The sequence below is a fragment of the Notolepis coatsorum genome (assembly GCF_963971535.1).
Source record: "Notolepis coatsorum genome assembly, chromosome: 5".
NCBI classification, from domain to species: domain Eukaryota; kingdom Metazoa; phylum Chordata; class Actinopteri; order Aulopiformes; family Paralepididae; genus Notolepis; species Notolepis coatsorum.
The window spans coordinates 193,791,214-193,810,591 of NC_140169.1; the positions used below are offsets into that span (position 1 = coordinate 193,791,214).

General features: G+C 42.1%; 1 protein-coding gene across 1 annotated transcript in view; it reads right to left on the reverse strand.

The window, feature by feature from the left end:
• hao2 (hydroxyacid oxidase 2 (long chain)) overlaps nucleotides 1-19,378 on the reverse strand; it is a 32,417-nt gene that overhangs the window by 3,000 nt on the left and 10,039 nt on the right. Inside the window, exons 5-7 of the mRNA XM_084315057.1 lie at nucleotides 16,967-17,250; nucleotides 4,130-4,351; nucleotides 535-693 (exon numbers count right to left, since the gene is read on the reverse strand). Coding sequence (XP_084171183.1) covers nucleotides 535-693; nucleotides 4,130-4,351; nucleotides 16,967-17,250 — 665 coding nt within the window. The remainder of the gene's footprint in view (nucleotides 1-534; nucleotides 694-4,129; nucleotides 4,352-16,966; nucleotides 17,251-19,378) is intronic.

Sequence of the window (19,378 nt, forward strand, 5' to 3'; positions counted from 1 at the left end):
ATCATTACAATATTACCATTTAAAATAAGAATTTGTTCTTAATGACTTACCTGGTTAAATAAAATTAAATAATCAAAAACAAATCCAATAGTAATGTTTCAGTTAAAACTTTAGAATACAAAATTATATACATTGTTGCAGTTCTTAAATGTATATATACATTTTGCAACTGAAACAAAGATACTGTATATGCATCTCCTCCCAAGGATTTATGTTAAACATAATATTTATATAATATTATTATTATTATCTCTCTCTATATATAATCTCTATATATACATAAATCCTCCCAAGGTCCCATACATTCTTGGGAGGAGACACCAATAACACACCAACAGCCATACCATTAAGGAATACAAATGATTATGTCTTCACATAAGTTACAGATTTACAGATGTCAACAAAATGATGTGCATAATAATATGCATATACAGTATCTGTTGACATATTGATAGATTAATTACGTTATACTTAACATTAACAAAAATAATTACACACACACCCGCATAAGCAAATAGCTCATGTTGTGGTTACCTTGTAGGCAAGGCCCCACACAGCTGGCCTGCCTATGAATACACATTTAGCCCCCAAGGCCACAGCCTTCACCACGTCACTGCCTGTACGAATACCCCCGTCCAGATACACTTCAATCCTACCCTGCACCGTGTCCACGATCTCAGACAGAGCGTCTATCTGTTAGGAGACGTAGAGCAGAGGGGAGGAAAATAACACTAAGAATGATGATCAACATAATAGGGTAACCATTTACATTAACGGCACTGGATGAGTAATACGTTCATTACTCATTTACTGTAATGCTTGCAGTGTCAGGACACATTCATAACAGATTATTATACCTACATATACCCTAGACTTCACTACTGACATAATGTGTTATGACAGTTGTTTCCCAAGACTGTTAAGAATGAGAGACAGACAGACAGACAGACAGACAGACAGACAGACAGACAGACAGACAGACAGACAGACAGACAGACAGACAGACAGACAGACAGACAGACAGACAGACAGACAGACAGACAGACAGACAGACAGACAGACAGACAGACAGACAGACAGACAGACAGACAGACAGACAGACAGACAGACAGACAGACAGACAAGATTGGTGGGAGTACGCGTGTGAGAGAGAGAGATAGAGAGAGAGATAGATAGATAGTTAAGATTGGTGGGAGAGAGAGAGAGTTAACATTGAAAGAAAGAAAGAAAGAAAGAAAGACAGACAAAGGAGTGATACGATTTGTAGGATTAAGCGTGAGAGAGAGAGATTAGGTTTGGTAGGAGTAAGAGTGTGAGAGAGACAGAGATAAGATTGGTAGGAGTAAGAGTGTGAGAAAGAGAGAGAGAGAGACACACACACACACACACACACACACACACACACACACACACACACACACACACACACACACACACACACACACACACACACACACACACACACACACACACACACACACACACACACACACACACACACACACACACACACACACAGGGAGTGGGATCACAAGCTGATTCAGGAAGAGAGGAAGAACAGGGGAAGATTATGTTCAGTGGTTATGAATCAAAACTGCTACCCTGCCTGAAGCCTAGTACTGTATCTCCCTCTGCTGGGGCGGGTCCTCCTTGATAGTAGTAGTAGATCCCGTGGCTCGGAAGGACATTTTTAAATGTATTTTTAATTTGTAGGTAGTGGGAGTAGAGACACAGTTTTGCAGCTTGACCAAAATGATGACCCCAAATAAAACCCAGATGACATGGTGTCCAACACCTGGAATAAACCTCCAACTGACTCTGAAGCTGAAGGTTATCTCTGACTTGAATTAGTATTGTTTATTCGTATTTGTTGTGCCTACGCTGTAACAAATAAATGTTTTTCACAGGAAATTCACTGTATTATTTTACAGATTACTTTTGTTTTTCTACTTTAAGTGTAAATGCCATACAAATACAGTAAATTACCTTTTACCAAAATATTAACCATTAAATAAAGGTTGTAATCTGTAAATGTATTTGATTTTACTGTAATTTCACAGTAAGTATTTGGCAACCATTGATGCCAGACATTTACCCATTTCTTGCAGTTTCTTTTCTTACAGTGTATATGTATGAAATTGCTGAACTTTGTTTTGTAAGCTTGTCGTGGCTGTAAATGAGGGTAACCTCAGTGTCTTACGAGTTGAAATAAAGGTTTCAAATTAAATGAAAAGGAAATGATCTAGCTCTAGCATATACCTTTAGATGATCAGTAGATCACATGGTGTGATCTAGTGTCTATACTGTACCTTCCTCCTTTAGCTGATCAGTAGATCACATGGTGTGATCTAGTGTCTATACCAGGGGTAGGCAACCCTAGGCACGCGTGCCTGCATAGGCACGCGGGGGCATTTGCATAGGCACAGGGGGCAGCACAAAAAAAAAAAAAAAAAATTATTTAATTTTTTTTTTTTTTTTTTTTGCTTTGAAATATTATAGTGAACTATTTTGTACTGTTGTCGCATTTATCTTGTTGAAATCCTCCCACAGGTTCTTTTTACTTCCACATATTTAATTGAGACCCTTTATTTGTTTATTATTTAAATTTAGCTGGAAATACATTGCTACATCATTCAGTAACATTTGCAGAGCCTTATAACAAAAACATTATTACGGTCACCATTGTGACCAGTGGGATTAATCAACAAATTGTATTATTTATTTTTCTATTTCATTGAACATTGCACATGTTATAAAAGCCATTTTTTTTACTCAAAATGTGAGTATTACCAAGTCAACTTGTGTTCTTAAAACAATGACAATAAACATAGTTTTATTAGGTTGAAATAATGTGGTTGTGTACTTATTTTTCTGTTAACTTATTATGGATTGAAAACTGAAAACCTTAATGCACAGTAACTGAACTCAATATTTGTAAGTTCTGGTAACTAATAATTTTCTTTTTACAGTGTAGTATTGCGATCAATCAAAACTTATTTACACGATATACCTCACATTCACCCTCCATTCACATCCTGGTGTTCTCCTGGTGTTCTCCATTAGGCCTGTAGGTGGAGCTATGACAGCACACGTACAGTACACACACCGATGGTGTGTGATGTGTCCAAAAATGAATGGGCAAATGTGAGTGAAATGGTCGCACTGTATGCAGCTGTTTGTCTGCATTGCATTCCCCCCCCCCCCCCAACTCAGATTTAGGGTTGATACAACCATCATAATAATATTGTTAATAATAACAATAACAATAATGATGTAATAATGTAAAAATTATCATTAAAAAGACCTGATTATGAGAGAAACAAAAATTACGATGCATGGAATATTGTTGAGGCACACTAGTTACAACTATATTTCAAACAGGCACTCCATGTCAAAAAGGTTGCTGACCCCTGGTCTATACTGTACCTTCCTCCTTTAGCTGATCAGTAGATCACATGGTGTGATCTAGTGTCTACTGTACCTTCCTCCTTTAGCTGATCAGTAGATCACATGGTGTGATCTAGTGTCTACTGTACCTTCCTCCTTTAGCTGATCAGTAGATCACATGGTGTGATCTAGTGTCTACTGTACCTTCCTCCTTTAGCTGATCAGTATATCACATGGTGTGATCTAGTGTCTACTATACCTTCCTCCTTTAGCTGATCAGTAGATCACATGGTGTGATCTAGTGTCTACTGTACCTATCTTATCTTATCTTACCTTCCTCCTTTAGCTGATCTTTATATATTTATATTTATCGTATATATTTCCATATCTGTCTGAATATACCTGCTTATAATCCTTTCTATATACCCATTTATACACCTGCATATAACCCATATAACTCTGTATGAGAGCATGTAGCCTACAATAATGCTGTATATATGTATACATATATTTATATATATATTCATCCACATCTGTCTGTATATACCTGCATATAATCCTTTTTACATATATGTAGATACTATATCTATATCTGTACAGATCTGTTCCGAGCAAGTAAATAATGTGTGTTAATCTGCACCATAACATGTAGGAGAAAGCTTCAGTAACAATTGCAGTCCTCGATCATTTCCTATGCTTCACTACGCGCTGTAATGAAAACATCAGTAACGGCGGTATCTACCGTGGCGGGGCCTCCGTCCAGCTGCCGCCCGCCGTGGTTGGACACGATGATGCCCTGGACTCCGTGCTCCACTGCCAGCTCCGCGTCCTCCTTGGTCAGGATGCCCTTGATGATGATGGGCAGGCGAGTGAGCGACTGCAGCCAGCACACGTCCTTCCAGCTGATGGAGGGGTCCAGGGTGTTGGCAGGGATGCCGTACTCCTCCGGGGCCGCGCTCTCCTGCTGTAAAATGCCAGAGTACAAACATCTTGTTAACAGGGTCTGTATTCACTGGACTGCATTTATATAGTGCTTTTACCCAACGTGCTTTACATTTATTTTCAAGGTAGTGGGAGTAGAGACACGGTTTTGCAGCTTGACCAAAATTACAACATCAAATAAAATCCAGATGACATCAAATGGTAAATGGTGCATTTATAATATATAGTGCTTTTATCCAAAGCGCTTTACAATTTGTTCCTCACATTTTACCCATTCACTCACACATTCACAAGCAAAAGCACTGTCTGCCGAGTCGAACCGGGAACCTTCTGATTACCACGACTGCTCTACCTCCTAAGCCACTGTCGCCCCAAAGGCTTCCCAGAGTAGGAGTGGTGATCTGGGGTCAGTGACTCTGCAATGTGGTCTCTTGTCTTCCTTGTATTCTTTTTCATATCCACTAGATGGAGATTGGTAGGATTAAAGCACTGATATTCAGGATCTAGTAATCTTGAAAAGTCTGAATCTGGATCAGGGTGATCCTATCCTGAATTGCTTTGAAATACCGGGATAAAATCTGTCCGAGTTGTCTGATCCTGGATCACAAAAAATGGGATTTCAAAATCTGGTCGGATCTGATTGAGATTAAAAGTTTTGAACAACTGGGCCTAGGTGATTATCATTAAATCACAACTGTGGCCAATGAGCTGTGGCATTGCACCATATTGGGTGGCAAGACATCTTATATGAATAGATGTCAAAGGTCTATACTTTATATGCAACTTTAAGTATAGTTTTAAAGCAGAACTAGAGAACTTGTTCTGAAGGTCCAGATTAACACTGAAAGTCTGCGTTTATTATTTTGTATAACTTATATATTGTTTATATATATAAGATATATATTTTCACGTCATCTGTTTGCCTAACAGGATTCATCATTCGCTTTTGTATATGTCCCATTCTTAACGCCGTAGGCGCCAGTGCGCGCGCCCCTCTAGACATGTTTCAGAACATGTTCAGACATGCCCGGGACAAGTGAGAGAGCGCATTGATCTGTACAGGTGAACAGGCGGAGTCCACAGGGAACTAAGATAGAGTGTGTTGTGGAGAAGATGTGCAGCAGCAGCATTAACAGGAAAACTAACAGAGTGAGAGAGAAGACGTCTGGTGCAGTTGTACACAGACCGAGAGCAGCGTATCGTTATAGAGAGCCGTACGGCTAATTAGATACAACTATAATATTGTCGAGCCATTATTGGCACAGTATAGTGACTTGTGTAAGCGAAGTAACGTGGAGAGACTTATAGTTGAACCCAGCGATGTTCTGGACATAACTACTCATTGGAGACCGCCTGCGGGTTAGCTTCAAGTACAGACGGAGCTAACTAGCTATCATCCATGCCAACAGGCTTTTGGACTAATAGCTATTAACCCTGCCATCGGGCGCTAGGAATACAAGGACCGGTCCGTACGGGACCCCTTCTCCCAGCGACGACAGGATTATCGCCCCCAGTCTACAGTTTCTCTGGAGCCGGAGCTCTAGAGAGAACCACCGTCTCCAGCCACCATCTTGCTTTTCCCTGTGCCGCCTCGCTTCGTCTCACTCCATTCAGAGCTCCACCGGTCGAGTATCCGTAGTATAGGAACTATCGTTACCTCTGACTTTGTTGCACTGACATTCTATTATTAAAAGAGAACCGTGATATATAATATGTATGTTGCTATGACTATTAAAATGCTTGTTTAACTTGTATCACTGTCCCCGCGCCGTTAATAGAGTGTCCGCCATTTTGTGTACTTATACTGTCTGGCCATTAACATATTCTTTAGCAGTGGTTTAATCTAACATATCTCAATACAGTCAGGGTTGTGTAGCCCCTTAGCTACAGAACTACTATAGGAATGTCTGATCACTAAGGGCGGGATCCACAAAGGGTTTGCACGGCTTTTTCCGACGGACAGCCGGTGCATATCGCTCTGAAACTCTGTTTGGTATCCACAGAGGACGCGCAACAGGTGAAATGAGGTGGCGCATGCGTTCCTTCAGCATTGCATCCGGTGCAATAGACCTGTCGCTAAACCACGCCCCAAAATAGAATTTGTCCAATCATATCACAGCAAAAATCTTCGCTGCAGAAAACTCGGTCAACACCAGAAAAGCCATTTGTGGGCTGCATCAAACCAGACGGTTGTGATCAAAACCACTGTGTAAGAGTTCAGTTTATATGTTGTTATCTACCTAATATCCGATGGTGAAACGCTGTGCGTGGGGTACCTGTAATTTGGACACCAGGTACCCTGAAAGACTGGATGGAGGAGTATATTTCATACCTTTCCAGAAGCCCAAACGAAAACTAGAGAAATGCAAGCGATGGATTATGTTGTGTCGTCGACCACATACACAACTGAATGTGAAGACCATTACCAAGGACACTTATGTTTGCTCAAAGGTAAGGTAAATTCATAAAGACATAATATTTGACGGCATGTATTAGAAACGTAGACCAAACTATTAGTTTGCTAACGTTTGACTTTGACTGTGAACTAGCTATCGTATAACCAGCCCAATATGCCAACATGTAACAATACCGCAGATATTTCTGCATCATAAGGTTAGCTTTCTGCATCATAACGTGAGCCTTCTGTATCATAAGGTTAGCTTTCTGCATCATAACGTGAGCCTTCTGTATCATAAGGTTAGCTTTCTGCATCATAACGTGAGCCTTCTGTATCATAATGTTAGCTTTCTGCATCATAACGTGAGCCTTCTGTATCATAAGGTTAGCTTTCTGCATCATAACGTCAGCAACGTTACCGCAAGCCAGGTGCATAACAGTGGAAATGATGACCAACAAGGACAGTTATAGTTATAGATGTAATGTAGTGACCACCATTGATAGTATAAAGAACTGGCTAACAGACAACAGAATACTAATAACATGAATACTACTACATGCACTAAGAATGCTCGATGCACTTCAGATGCCATAGTGCCACTTGAAACCAGTAACAACAGGGACAACGATGTAAACAGTAAATAAGTCCTCACTTTTCATTTTATCCCTGACAAGGCAAACACAAATGTTGATCTGTCAAAGTTGTTATGTTTGTTGTCAATAAAATCCACTTTGAGCTGCATTTTATGTATGAAAGATGCTCCATAAATGAAGTATTATTATTATCTGTCTATTAGCTAATACTCAGCTTTTTGTGTTTTTTTCACAGAATGAGGTGTGCTGGAGATGTTACTGCCCTCACAGAGACGACACAGGTCAACCCAAGACAGGACATGAGTGACAATGAAAGAGGTCTGATTTATGTTTTTGGACTAAAGTGAGCATCATGGAATGTGTGCAGCTTTACAATCATGTCATTAACTGAATAATATACCTCTCTCCTCATTCACCTCCCCCTCATCCCTCTCCCCTTATCCATCACCCCTCTCTTCTCCCCTCTTACTCCAGATGAGGAGTGCCGGCCTGTGGGCACCAGGCTCCCCCAATGGAAGGTGGACATTACTAGAAAGCTAAACAGAATGCTTAAATAGGAATGTTAGAGGTTCTAGAAGGTTCTACTATGACATCATCACCAACGTTCCAGAATGATCAGGCAGAACTAAGGTTCTAGAATGTACTGCCATGACATCATCACACACGTTCCAGAATGTTCGGGCGGCACTAATTTTCTAGAATGTTCCTAACAATAGGTCTGTGGGTGAATTATGTATCATTACAATCACTACAGTACTGTATTACGTTTCAAAAGTAAAAGTACAGTACATATTCTATAGGGTGTTCTTGTATTTCAGTGCATTCAACCCTCGATTGACCTGAAGGTTGTTAAAGTGGTCCAGTTATGCTGCTCTGTGTCCCTCAGATTGCTGGTTTACAATGTTAAAGTACTTAATCTTCATCAACAGACCAGGCATTTGATATTGCAAATGTCAACAGACCAGGCTATTAATCCATAATGGAGGTACTAGAAGAATATAATGTTAAATTACCATAGATGTATCACAACAACCAGGGGCGTCCATTTGGTATGGCAAGGTATGGCCCTTGGCAAATAAAAATGTAAAAAAAAGATTTTTTTCATTTTTTTTTTTTACAATTTTTTTTGTTGATTTAGAATTCGAATGTCAACATTATGAACAAAGCTTTGAACTATTCGGTACAGCCCTAGCATGTTTTGATATTGTCAATTCTCACTTTTACTAGGTGACTTTTACTGTGACTAACTGAAATATGCCCAAAAAAAAAGGAAAATGGACATAGGGAAGTTTTTTTATCACAGGGCAGCAGAGACAAGTGATACAGGGACACAGGTAAGGTCTGGCTTAGTGATTATAATAGTTCAGTTCAGCATTCAGTAACCCATACTTTTTGTGAATGTGTTTTTGATACTACATTCTGTTGAACACACACCTCAAAACAGTACCTAAGGAAAATTGGCTCAATTGCAAGAAAAGTAATAGACAGTTATGATATTACATTCTGCATAATTCGTATGCAAAATATTGTGGTTCCCTGCTTTAGTCTGTTGACACATTTCTATACTAAAAATGCTTGTGTAGTCCTGTGTCATACCTAAATGTCATATAACTAAATTGTATAGAAACAACTCACCAAAAGTGACTATTGCACAACTGATTTGACAAAAAAAAATCCTCACCACCCCCCCCCTCCTCGCCATACCTTGCCTTTTAATGAAAGGACGCCACTGACAACAACACATGATATTGTTCGCTATTCCAGTTTATATCGTACATCCATTTGTGTAACTGTAAATCCATGTATATTTATTGTATATATTAAAAATAGTGGCTATTTATGTACACTTTAGTTGTGGGTTTTCTTTTCTAATCAGAGTGATCTATCTTGAGAATGTGTTGTATATGCATTTATTTATATTTATATTAAATATAACTTATACTTAGTGTTATAAGAAAAGCTATGTCCTGACCTGTACCCATTTACTGTGATTTACAGGTATTTTGGTAAATGGTAAATGGCTGTATTTATATAGGGCTTTTATCCAAAGTGCTTTACAATTTGTTTCTCACATCTTACCCATTCACTCACACATTCACACACCGACGGTGGAGGCAACCATGCAAGGTGCCAACCTGCTCATCAGTGTCTTGCTCAAGGACACTTCGACACGCTGCCCGGGAGGAGCGAGAATCAAACCGGGAACCTCCGGATTACCAGACGACTGCTCTACTCCCAAGCCACTGTCGCCCCCATATTAGGTCTATTTTATTATTAGGTATTTTTACTTTGGTCTCTATCACTATACATTTATAGTTAGTGTAATCAATCATTTGACCTGATGTACACTAGAATGTGCAGCATACCATTCTCTGACGTCTCACCCCTTTATGGAGGAGGATTGTTGGCAAGTGACAGCTCTCACTTTTTTCCTCATTCTAGTGACTAGTGACACAACTGTCGGGTCTAGCTCGTATACTGCGTTGGACCACTAAACTAAATGTATCAGCAATAGTAGTAATCATGGATTATCGTCATAGTTCTTGTAATCTTCAATCAAGTCAACTGTAAGTAATGCTTGAGACGTTATCTATAGCTAATGCTTGCATCACCATGGAGGTCTAAGGTAAATGTGTATCTCATGAACGTACTTTTCCACTGCATATTGTAACCCTCTCTGTCTGCTTCTAGATGAAATATTTGTGTTATCTTTAAAAAACAGGTCTATTACCTGCTGTGGTAAATCTCCAGCGGCCTAGCCCCTTTCGTGACTGTGTAGCAAGGCTTGCATCACAGTCAGGAAAGGGGCTGCCTGCCGCCATCGTCAATTCACGGTCGGCTCTGTGACCGAGTTTTCAAAGGGGGCGTGGCTTAGCGATAGGTCTATTGCCGCGTATTTAAATGAGGTAATATGGGCGGAACATGTCCCCTTTCTATGCAAATGAGTCTCGTCGCAATCTGCTCGGTATCCACAACGGCCCGCGCCAATTGCACAGAGCAATCAATGCTACGCACCTACCGTCTTCACAGACATGGTGGTAAATAAGCGCAGATCCCTAAGCGCTATAAAGAGGCATCATGCCAGCGTCACTGCCAGGGTCACAGGTGATCATGGCAGCAGTAATTGTTGCCAGACGTAATGCCAGGCGTGGACCGTGAAAGAATATTTCGAAGGAGAATATCACTCTGGATGAAATCAAGGATGATATTGAGCAGCCACCCAGAGATCCCATGCAATCGTATTTATTAATGTTGTTGCCGTTATGGATTGATTGATTTTGCATCATGATGCAACTTTTATTTGCTACTTGTTTTATTATGTATTCATTATACAAAGCACTTTGAACTGCAATCCGTGTATGAAAGGTGCTATTATTATCATTATTGACTGCACCCACGTTTTAATTGTACCACCGCCGCACATATTGAAGGAATCTATCTTTTTCAATGTGTATATAATGTAAATATCTGTATATGACAGCATCTGCTATTAGATCTCAGATGAGGAGGACAGTATTTAGTGGTGTGTGTTGTCAAGTTAGACTGGGAAGCCAGTTCTAATAGAGCCATGGGCTCCGAGGTCGTCGGCAGGTTGTTAACAGAAACACTGATAAGCACTGGTGGGGGGAGGTTTGGTCAGAGCTACAGGGAGAGTTTGACATCGATAGAAACCGACATTTAGTGTGTTAACACATCCAGTGCCGGAAACGGCTTATGACGTGTTTCAAGTTCATGCTAATTCTGCCATTCCACGGCATACGACGTTATTGAGATCATATTAAATGTTTTCGCCATTGTTACGGACGGTGTCCTTATGTATGTATATAGAGGGAGTAATGTATGTTATCTGTTGTGTGTGGGTATATAGGCATGTTTTGGTTGTTCTGTTTTTGTCTCCCTCCTGTGTAACATATCCCATTTTCAGGTGTCTCCCAGTTGCAGCACCAGCAGCCAGCTGGTCAATCAGCAACTCACCCCAGTGCAACGGCAGGTGAAGCTGATTCTGCAATCAACATCCACTCTCCCTTCATATACCCATTTTGTGTGCAGTGTTGGTTAGCTCTTTTGGCTCAGTGTGGTGGTGGGTGTCTCTCTGTCTTTGGTGATAATTCTGTGTGTGCCTGCGTGGACCAAACCCTGTGTGGGGTATACAGGGCCGCCTCAGGGGGTGTGCGAGCAGTGCGGTCGCACAGGGCCTCGCGGGAAGGGGGGGCCTCGCAAAAAAAAAAAAAAAAAAAAAAAAAAAAAAAAAAATTTGCGAGGCCCCCCTTCCCGCAAGGCCCTTTTTCATCACAGACCTAAAATCTAGTTTTGCTTATATGCTTATATATTTCACATTAGACACGTTTGTAGAATGTGTCTGACTTGTTCCTGCCTCTGCGGCTCTGCAGACTGCAGTGTTCCGGTTTCTGCGGCTCTGCTGCTCTACAGATTTTAGAATAGTGTTTCCGGGCTCTTCCCGGACCCACGAGGTACAGGGATCTATTCAGCGCTATTCAGAGGAGCGAGTGGATGTCTTTTCAAAAGCAGCATGGATCAGAAGAAATTACACCGTGGGCCATAAGCTTGTTATCAATACCAAGTATGATGGTTATGCCAACTTTGCCAAGACGAAGAGGATGTTCGGCAGATGGACTGAAGATGAAAGTTGTTGCATGTTAGAAGGCTATCTATGTCGACTAGTACTAGTAGCAATTTGCTAAGGGCAGGGACACGTAACTAGCGTTAGCTAATGCTAGCTAGCGTTAGCTAACGCTAGTTACGCGTCCCTGCCTTTAGTTAATTGCTAAGCTATCGGGTGCTAACGTGTGGCAGATAAACTAGGACTCCCAAGGGACTGGTACTTTTCATCTCCACGGAAAGTCTCCTTCCAACTTTACCATTGATACTGCGTTATGGTGAGTTCATGCAACCTATTCTATGCCCGCCGTTGAGCTCTCTCTCTCTCTCTCTCTCTCTCTCTCTCTCTCTCTCTCTCTCTCTCTCTCTCTCTCTCTCTCTCTCTCTCTCTCTCTCTCTCTCTCTCTCTAAAACACAGTGCTTCCCAATCCTCTCCTCGAAGCACCCCAGCCGTTCCATGTATTTGTTAAATTCCACCACCAGCACACCTGATTCAACTTAACTAGCCCTTTATTAAGATAAGATAAGATAAGATATTCCTTTATTGATCCCCTTGGGGAAATTCAGGCATCATAGCAGCATGGGGGGGAGGGGGGGAGGGGTACAGGTAGTAAAACAACACAGTATACAGGTAGTAAGAGACAACACAAGCAGTGTCAACAATTTGATCAATATGGTCAATATAATTTACTATCTGACTAGCTGAGGAATATTCACATTATTCACAGTGTCACATAAGGTGCAGTATGCATGAGGTAGTGTTATAATTTACTATCTACTGAGTATACATTAATCAAAGTACCAGGGTAGTCTACTTTGTCCCCCTTGGGTTCCTATAAGTCCCAGGTCAATGTCTGGTAGCAGTCGCTGTCGCTGCCCCCTGTTGTGGGGCCTGGAGGCTGCTAGTCGCTGCCCACTGTTGTGGAGCCTGATGGCCGCTGGTATGAAGGACTGTCCGAGGCGGTTAGTTGAGTGTCGGGGTGTGAATCAGGTGTGCTGGTGGTGGAATTTAACAAATACATGGAACGGCTGGGGTGCTTCGAGGAGAGGATTGGGAACCACTGCCCTAACACACATACATGCCCTCTCTCTAACACACACACACACACACTGACACACAGACATGCTCTCTCTCTCTAACACACAAACACACATGCTCTCTCTCTCTCTCTCTCTCTCTCTCTCTCTCTCTCTCTCTCTCTCTCTCTCTCTCTCTCTCTCTCTCTCTCTCTCTCTCTCTCTCTCTCTCTCTCTCTCTAACACACAGACATGCTCTATCTATCTATCTCTCTTCAATTCAAATGGGCTTTATTTCACATTCTTGTATTTCTACCAGTATGGCAGTTTTGAGTTATTGTCCATGTTTTCAAAGTCTCTTTGGGTGTTTGCAATTTGTGGGAAGTATATGTCTCTGATGTCTTGGTATAGTGGGCAGGTTGTTAAGAAGTGGAGCTCGGTTTCCACCTCATCTTGTGTGCAGTGGGTGCATAGTCTGTCTTCGCTTGGGAGCCAGGTCTGCCTATGGCGGCCTTTCTCGATGGCTAGGCTGTGCTTGCTGAGTCTGTACCTAGTCAAGGATCTTCTTAGTTTTGGATCAGTCACAGTGCTCAGGTATTCTGCCACTGTATACTCTCTGTTTAGGGCCAAATAGCATTTCAATTTGCTCTGGTTTTGGGTTGTTTCTTTCCAATGTGTGTCTCTCTCTCTCTCTCTCTCTCTCTCTCTCGCTCTGGCCTTGCTCTTTTACCTTTTAGGGGGGGGGGGGGGGGGGGCCTCGCGTTTATATCTCGCACAGGGCCTCGCATTTCTCCCAGGCGGCCCTGGGGGTATATATACTGTTGGCCCTGTTTTGCCATTTGCCACTGTATGTGGGGTATGTATATTGTTGGCCATTTTAGATTCATCCGACACTGTGAGCTATAGTTAGAGTGGTGATTCATCCGACACTCTAAGCTTTGGAGTTAAAGTGGTGTTCATCCTACACTATGAGCTACATGGTTAGAGTGGTGTTTCTTTATATAAACGGTACATTTGGTAGAGCTGGCAAAAGCTCTGGTTCACTTCAGTGTGTTTTGGTGTTCTTTAGTTTGTTGTACATTTCTGTAGTAACCCTTTGTATATTTGTTTCCCTTGTGTCACCCAGCCTATGGTGATTGCTTTTCTTTGTACTAATCTTTTGTTTCGCACACAGGGACATTGAGGACAGGAAGATACCCTGGGTCTACATTTTGCATCACGTAGGTGACCTACTGTTAAAGACACCAGCCTTAGAAGTGAGCACCACCACCTGTACTTTTGGGCGTCCGCGCCTGTAAGGGGGGGGTGGGCTTTAATTTGCTTTTGATATTTCATTTGGTGCTCACTGGTAAGTCCTCCTTGCTCTCTGTGTTGCTGATTTGTGTTTTTGTAAAATAAATATTATTATTTTGCAAATTGTCTCTGAGTTTTGTGTCACTGCACCCTCACCTACCCTGTCTGTGGCCTTGTGTTGTGTCTCCCTACGGGGGTGCGTAACAGCCATGTTATTCATAATTCCCTCACGGAGCCTGGTCTGATGCAGTGGGAGCATGCACAACTCTGCAACGCTTCAATACTGCCGCCTGGTGGATGATCGGCGAGTTACCAAACCGGAAATGGATGAGTCAATCTCGGTGCGTCTGGGAAATGCGTCCGGCACTCGCATATTGTCGCGGGACTCAAGACACACACCGTGTATATGGATCGCTGCCATAACTCAATAATCTACATGATTTGGGCTGTTATTATTATTATACAAACCGGAAATGGATCGACTCGATCGCCGTCAAATAAGTGGGATCTTTTTGCTCCAGTCTCATCGGCCAACGGTAAGAGGACGCTGACGTCATTTTCAAGGCGATTGTACATTTCTTTGTTTACAAACCAACTGATCAATAAATCAACCCATACTACATAAAGCATTTACTGACGATCACGGACTTATAAACGACCCCCCCCCCCCATTCATCCGCGCATGATGAGTCATAACGTTTAGGATCGTTCAGTTCAGTTCAGTTGGATTTTTTAATATAGCGTGTATCACGAATAAACTGCAATCGATAATCTATATTATGCGTTTAGGCCTATAACTAGCGTTCTAGGAATTACTGCAGAAAACGATAAAAACATATTTATATTCTAGACGGTATTTTCGTATGAATGTATGAATGAAAAAGTATAACGTTCCCACATCCTGAACGATAGATAATCGATGTTGAATGGGCCATAGTAATGTCAATTTAGCAATACAATTTAAAAAGTTATAGCCCTGCAAAGAAGGTGAGCGACTCCATAGGGTTACAGCACTGGCAGAGAGTGGTATAAGATGGGCCAGAAGCGTGGCAGGGAATGTGTTAAAGGTGACCAGCCGTTGTCATGGTAGCGCGTCATGTAGTAACGAGAAGAGGGGGCGGGGCCCGTTGCTAGGGGGAGAACGTTATGAGAGGTGAGTTCCTTCCGGGGTAAGTTAGATTAAGACACAACGTGGAATCGAGCAGGCGCGTTGAGAGAGACTTTGAAATCCCTCCTCACCCTCGCTGGGTGGGGGAGGGGAATTTGCCACGTCATCGCCATAGCTTCGGCTAACAGGGAAGGCTTTTGGATAGCTAGGCCGCACGATCACTGAGCGGGGTGACAGAAGAGAGATCGTTAGAATAATGAATTTAGTTCCTTCTAATGCTTTTCAAGGACAGAAAGAAACTGTTTTCCATCGGGTACAGAGGCTTTGTTTATGGAATAAACAACGTTTTTCCAAGAAAGGTACCACGTTTGCCAGTGTTGTTTCTTCCGACTAAGGATGTACTAACAGGGTTGATACAGTGTGAGACAGCTAATGAGATATCCAAGTAAAATGACACAACGCGGAGGCCAGTCACTTAATTAAATGATCAAAGGCTAGAAACACTGTTATCTTTCAATATGCTCCAGAATAAACTTTATTTATAATGTGTCGTCAGGTCCATGAGGATTAGACAGGCCGAGATAGCCTTCGCAAAGTGGCGTGATTTGCTCCAAGTCTGGCTGTGAAAACACAGGACGCAATGTGTCATGAAAATACAAATTAAGCAAGCTCTATACATTACGAAGTAAACGAAATACAATACGAAATGAACGGAATACTAATGGTGAAAAATACGTTATGTGCATAACGTATTTTTCACCATTAGTATTCCGTTCATTTCGTATTGTATTTTGTTTACTTTGTAATGTATAGAGCTTTGTGTCTATGCCTCATTCCGGGCTTATTTTTCCACTTCCTGATATCTGCCAACAGCCTGTCAGGAGTGCAGACTGCTCTGCGAGCCAAATGCACAGGGGAAAACTCCACACATAATGGGCGTGTCTGCGCTGGTATCTCATCCGCGCAATGTCCTTAGTGGATAGCTCGCAAAAATGGAGCAGAATCCGCGTGCAAACCCCACGTAGGTAAGGGTGCAATTCCCACCGCGCAATCCATTTTTAATGGATCCCGCCCTAAGTGTGTCTGACTCTTATCACCTAACCTGCACAGACTACAATGTGTAACGTATGACTTATATCATGCCAGTTAAGGTACCTTATGTATACTGCACCTGTGTATACTGTTTACTTTACTTACTCATTGTATTATTCAGATTCAAAGTGTTTTATTGACCATATTTATTGTAACGTATAATATAACTGATAGGGCATACAGACCCTCATCTGCACCTTTGATTACACTGTTTACTTGCTCATATGCTTATATTCAGAGTTAATTATATTGTTTGCACTGTTTATTTTTATCTTTACTATAATTGTATTGCCTATATTCATGTCTTTCTACTATTACCCTGCCCATACCTGTACCGCCCCTCCCCCCTCCCCATGCTCTATGACGCCCACATGTCTCTCCAAGGGGACCAATAAAGGAATATCTTATCTTATCAGGTCTCTACTATATTACTTTGACATTCCTTTGGTATTTAAATCAGTATTCACTGAAAAAATTTACAAAACATGTAAAAGTTATGGGGGGAAAGGTTTTTACCTGGAAAACACCGTCAAAGTTCTTGACCTTGAGGTGCGGTGGCAGCTTGAACTGGTTGCGGATGTCATTGCGGCGCTTGCCGGTGTACGGCACGTCCACGGTGAGGACCAGCGCCTTGTAGCCCAGCGCCTCCACACGGTGCACAATCTGCTCCGATAGCTTCCGGTCCCGGTAAACGTACAGCTGGAACCAGCGGTAGCCGTTGGGCGCCGCCGCCACAATCTCCTCCACGGAGCAGGTGGAGTAGGTGCTTGTGATGTAGCAGGTGTTCACCGCCTCGGTGGCTGTGGGGAGAGGAGGGAGAGGAGGAGAGAGAGCAACTGTAACTTCCCTTCTCGGGTAGCATAGGATCATGATGTCATACTCCCATCTGGTGTTTGCATTCTGGAATGATGAGTACGCTATTGACTCTATAGTTGATTCACTGTAGTAGCAGATGGTCAGACTATAATATGAAGCATGTCGTCTATAGCTGGGTCATTCCTGGCTATTGGTGACTCCTCCGTCCTCAGGATATAACTTGTTATATATTATTTAAAATTAATCACATGTTTATAATGAAAGGCTTTTATTATAGATTGAGGTCCTATATATATTATTTTAAATAAAGATTTTAGGCACATACACCCCTTTTTACAATGTCCCCAAAGCAAATGTTCAGTTTGCAATTTGCAATATAATTATAAATAAATTGAAATATGCCTTTATTATCATATAGTTCAAGTTAAAATCTCTCTAATTATAAATATATATAAATGGATAAATTAATGTTATTTATAATTTTAATTGAATTTACTGTGTGTCCCCAAAATGGCATTCCACCCTGTTAGTTTGTGGTTTTTAGCCGTCTGAACAAAATAGAACTACAATTCCCATGAACCAACATTCAGGAAGTGGAATCACTCATTTGGCGGAAAATTCAAAGAAGCAAAGTGAGGTGAGCACCAACGATCTGTTGCTTTTTTTGCACGTTTTATCGCAGAGATCTCAGCTGGTATGTTGACAGTTGACAGGTACTGCGCCTGATTGAAGAGCCTCAAGCACTAAACAAAAGGTCAAATCCAGCACCGGGTACAGGTGGGCCCAGATGGCCGATGGGTCGTGCCTCCGAAAAGGGGAGATGGAACAAAAGCTCAGAGGGGACTGGGAGGATGTGTACACCAGTGTGGAGGGCGACTTGCTGATGGGATCCCCCAACGTGGACAGACTGAACCTCATTAGTGTACTTGAGGCCATAATTCTCACTGAAGTCAACATGAATAATAAGACATTCGTTGTCCGCCAGTTTCTCCCTCAGCTACCTGTACGCCCAGTGTTGCCACCGGATGTTGCTGAAATCTTGCCATCCGATCTTGGAACTGGTCTACTGCTTTATCCTCTGTCAGCATCATCTATTTTTCGACTGTCACAACAGAAATGTTTTCATCTTTATTGACCTCAGTAGATCACTGAGTGAGACCAATAGGATCTGTTGTCACAGGCCTACCCAAAGGAACAGCAGTGAATTGGCACTCTCCACAAACACCATAGGCACAATCCTTCACATTGGGAACGCAGATGATGGTATCTGCCATCTTCCCTACACGCACGCACGCACGCACGCACGCACGCACACACACACACACACACACACACACACACACACACACACACACACACACACACACACACACACACACACACACACACACACACACACACACACACACACACACACACACACACACACACACACACACACACACACACACACACACACACACACACACACACACACACACACACACACACACACACACACACACACACACACACACACACACACACACACACACACACACACACACACACACACACACACACACACACACACACACACACACACTCGCGCGTGCGTGCACACACACTCGCGCGCACGCACGCACGCACGCACGCACGCACACACACACACACACACACACACACACACACACACACACACACACACACACACACACACACACACACACACACACACACACACACACACACACACACACACACACACACACACACACACACACACACACACACTATGCAGTAGTGTACCTATACCCCACATCTGTCCTGTATTAATTAAATATACAGTAGTGTACCTATACCTCACATCTGACCTGTATTAATTCAATATGCAGTAGTGTACCTATACCTCACATCTGACCTGTATTAATTAAATATACAGTAGTGTACCTATACCTCACATCTGACCTGTATTAATTCAATATGCAGTGGTGTACCTATACCTCACATCTGACCTGTATTAATTCAATATGCAGTGGTGTACCTATACCCTATCTTACCTGTATTAATTCAATATGCAGTAGTGTACCTATACCCTATCTTACCTGTATTAATTCAATATGCAGTAGTGTA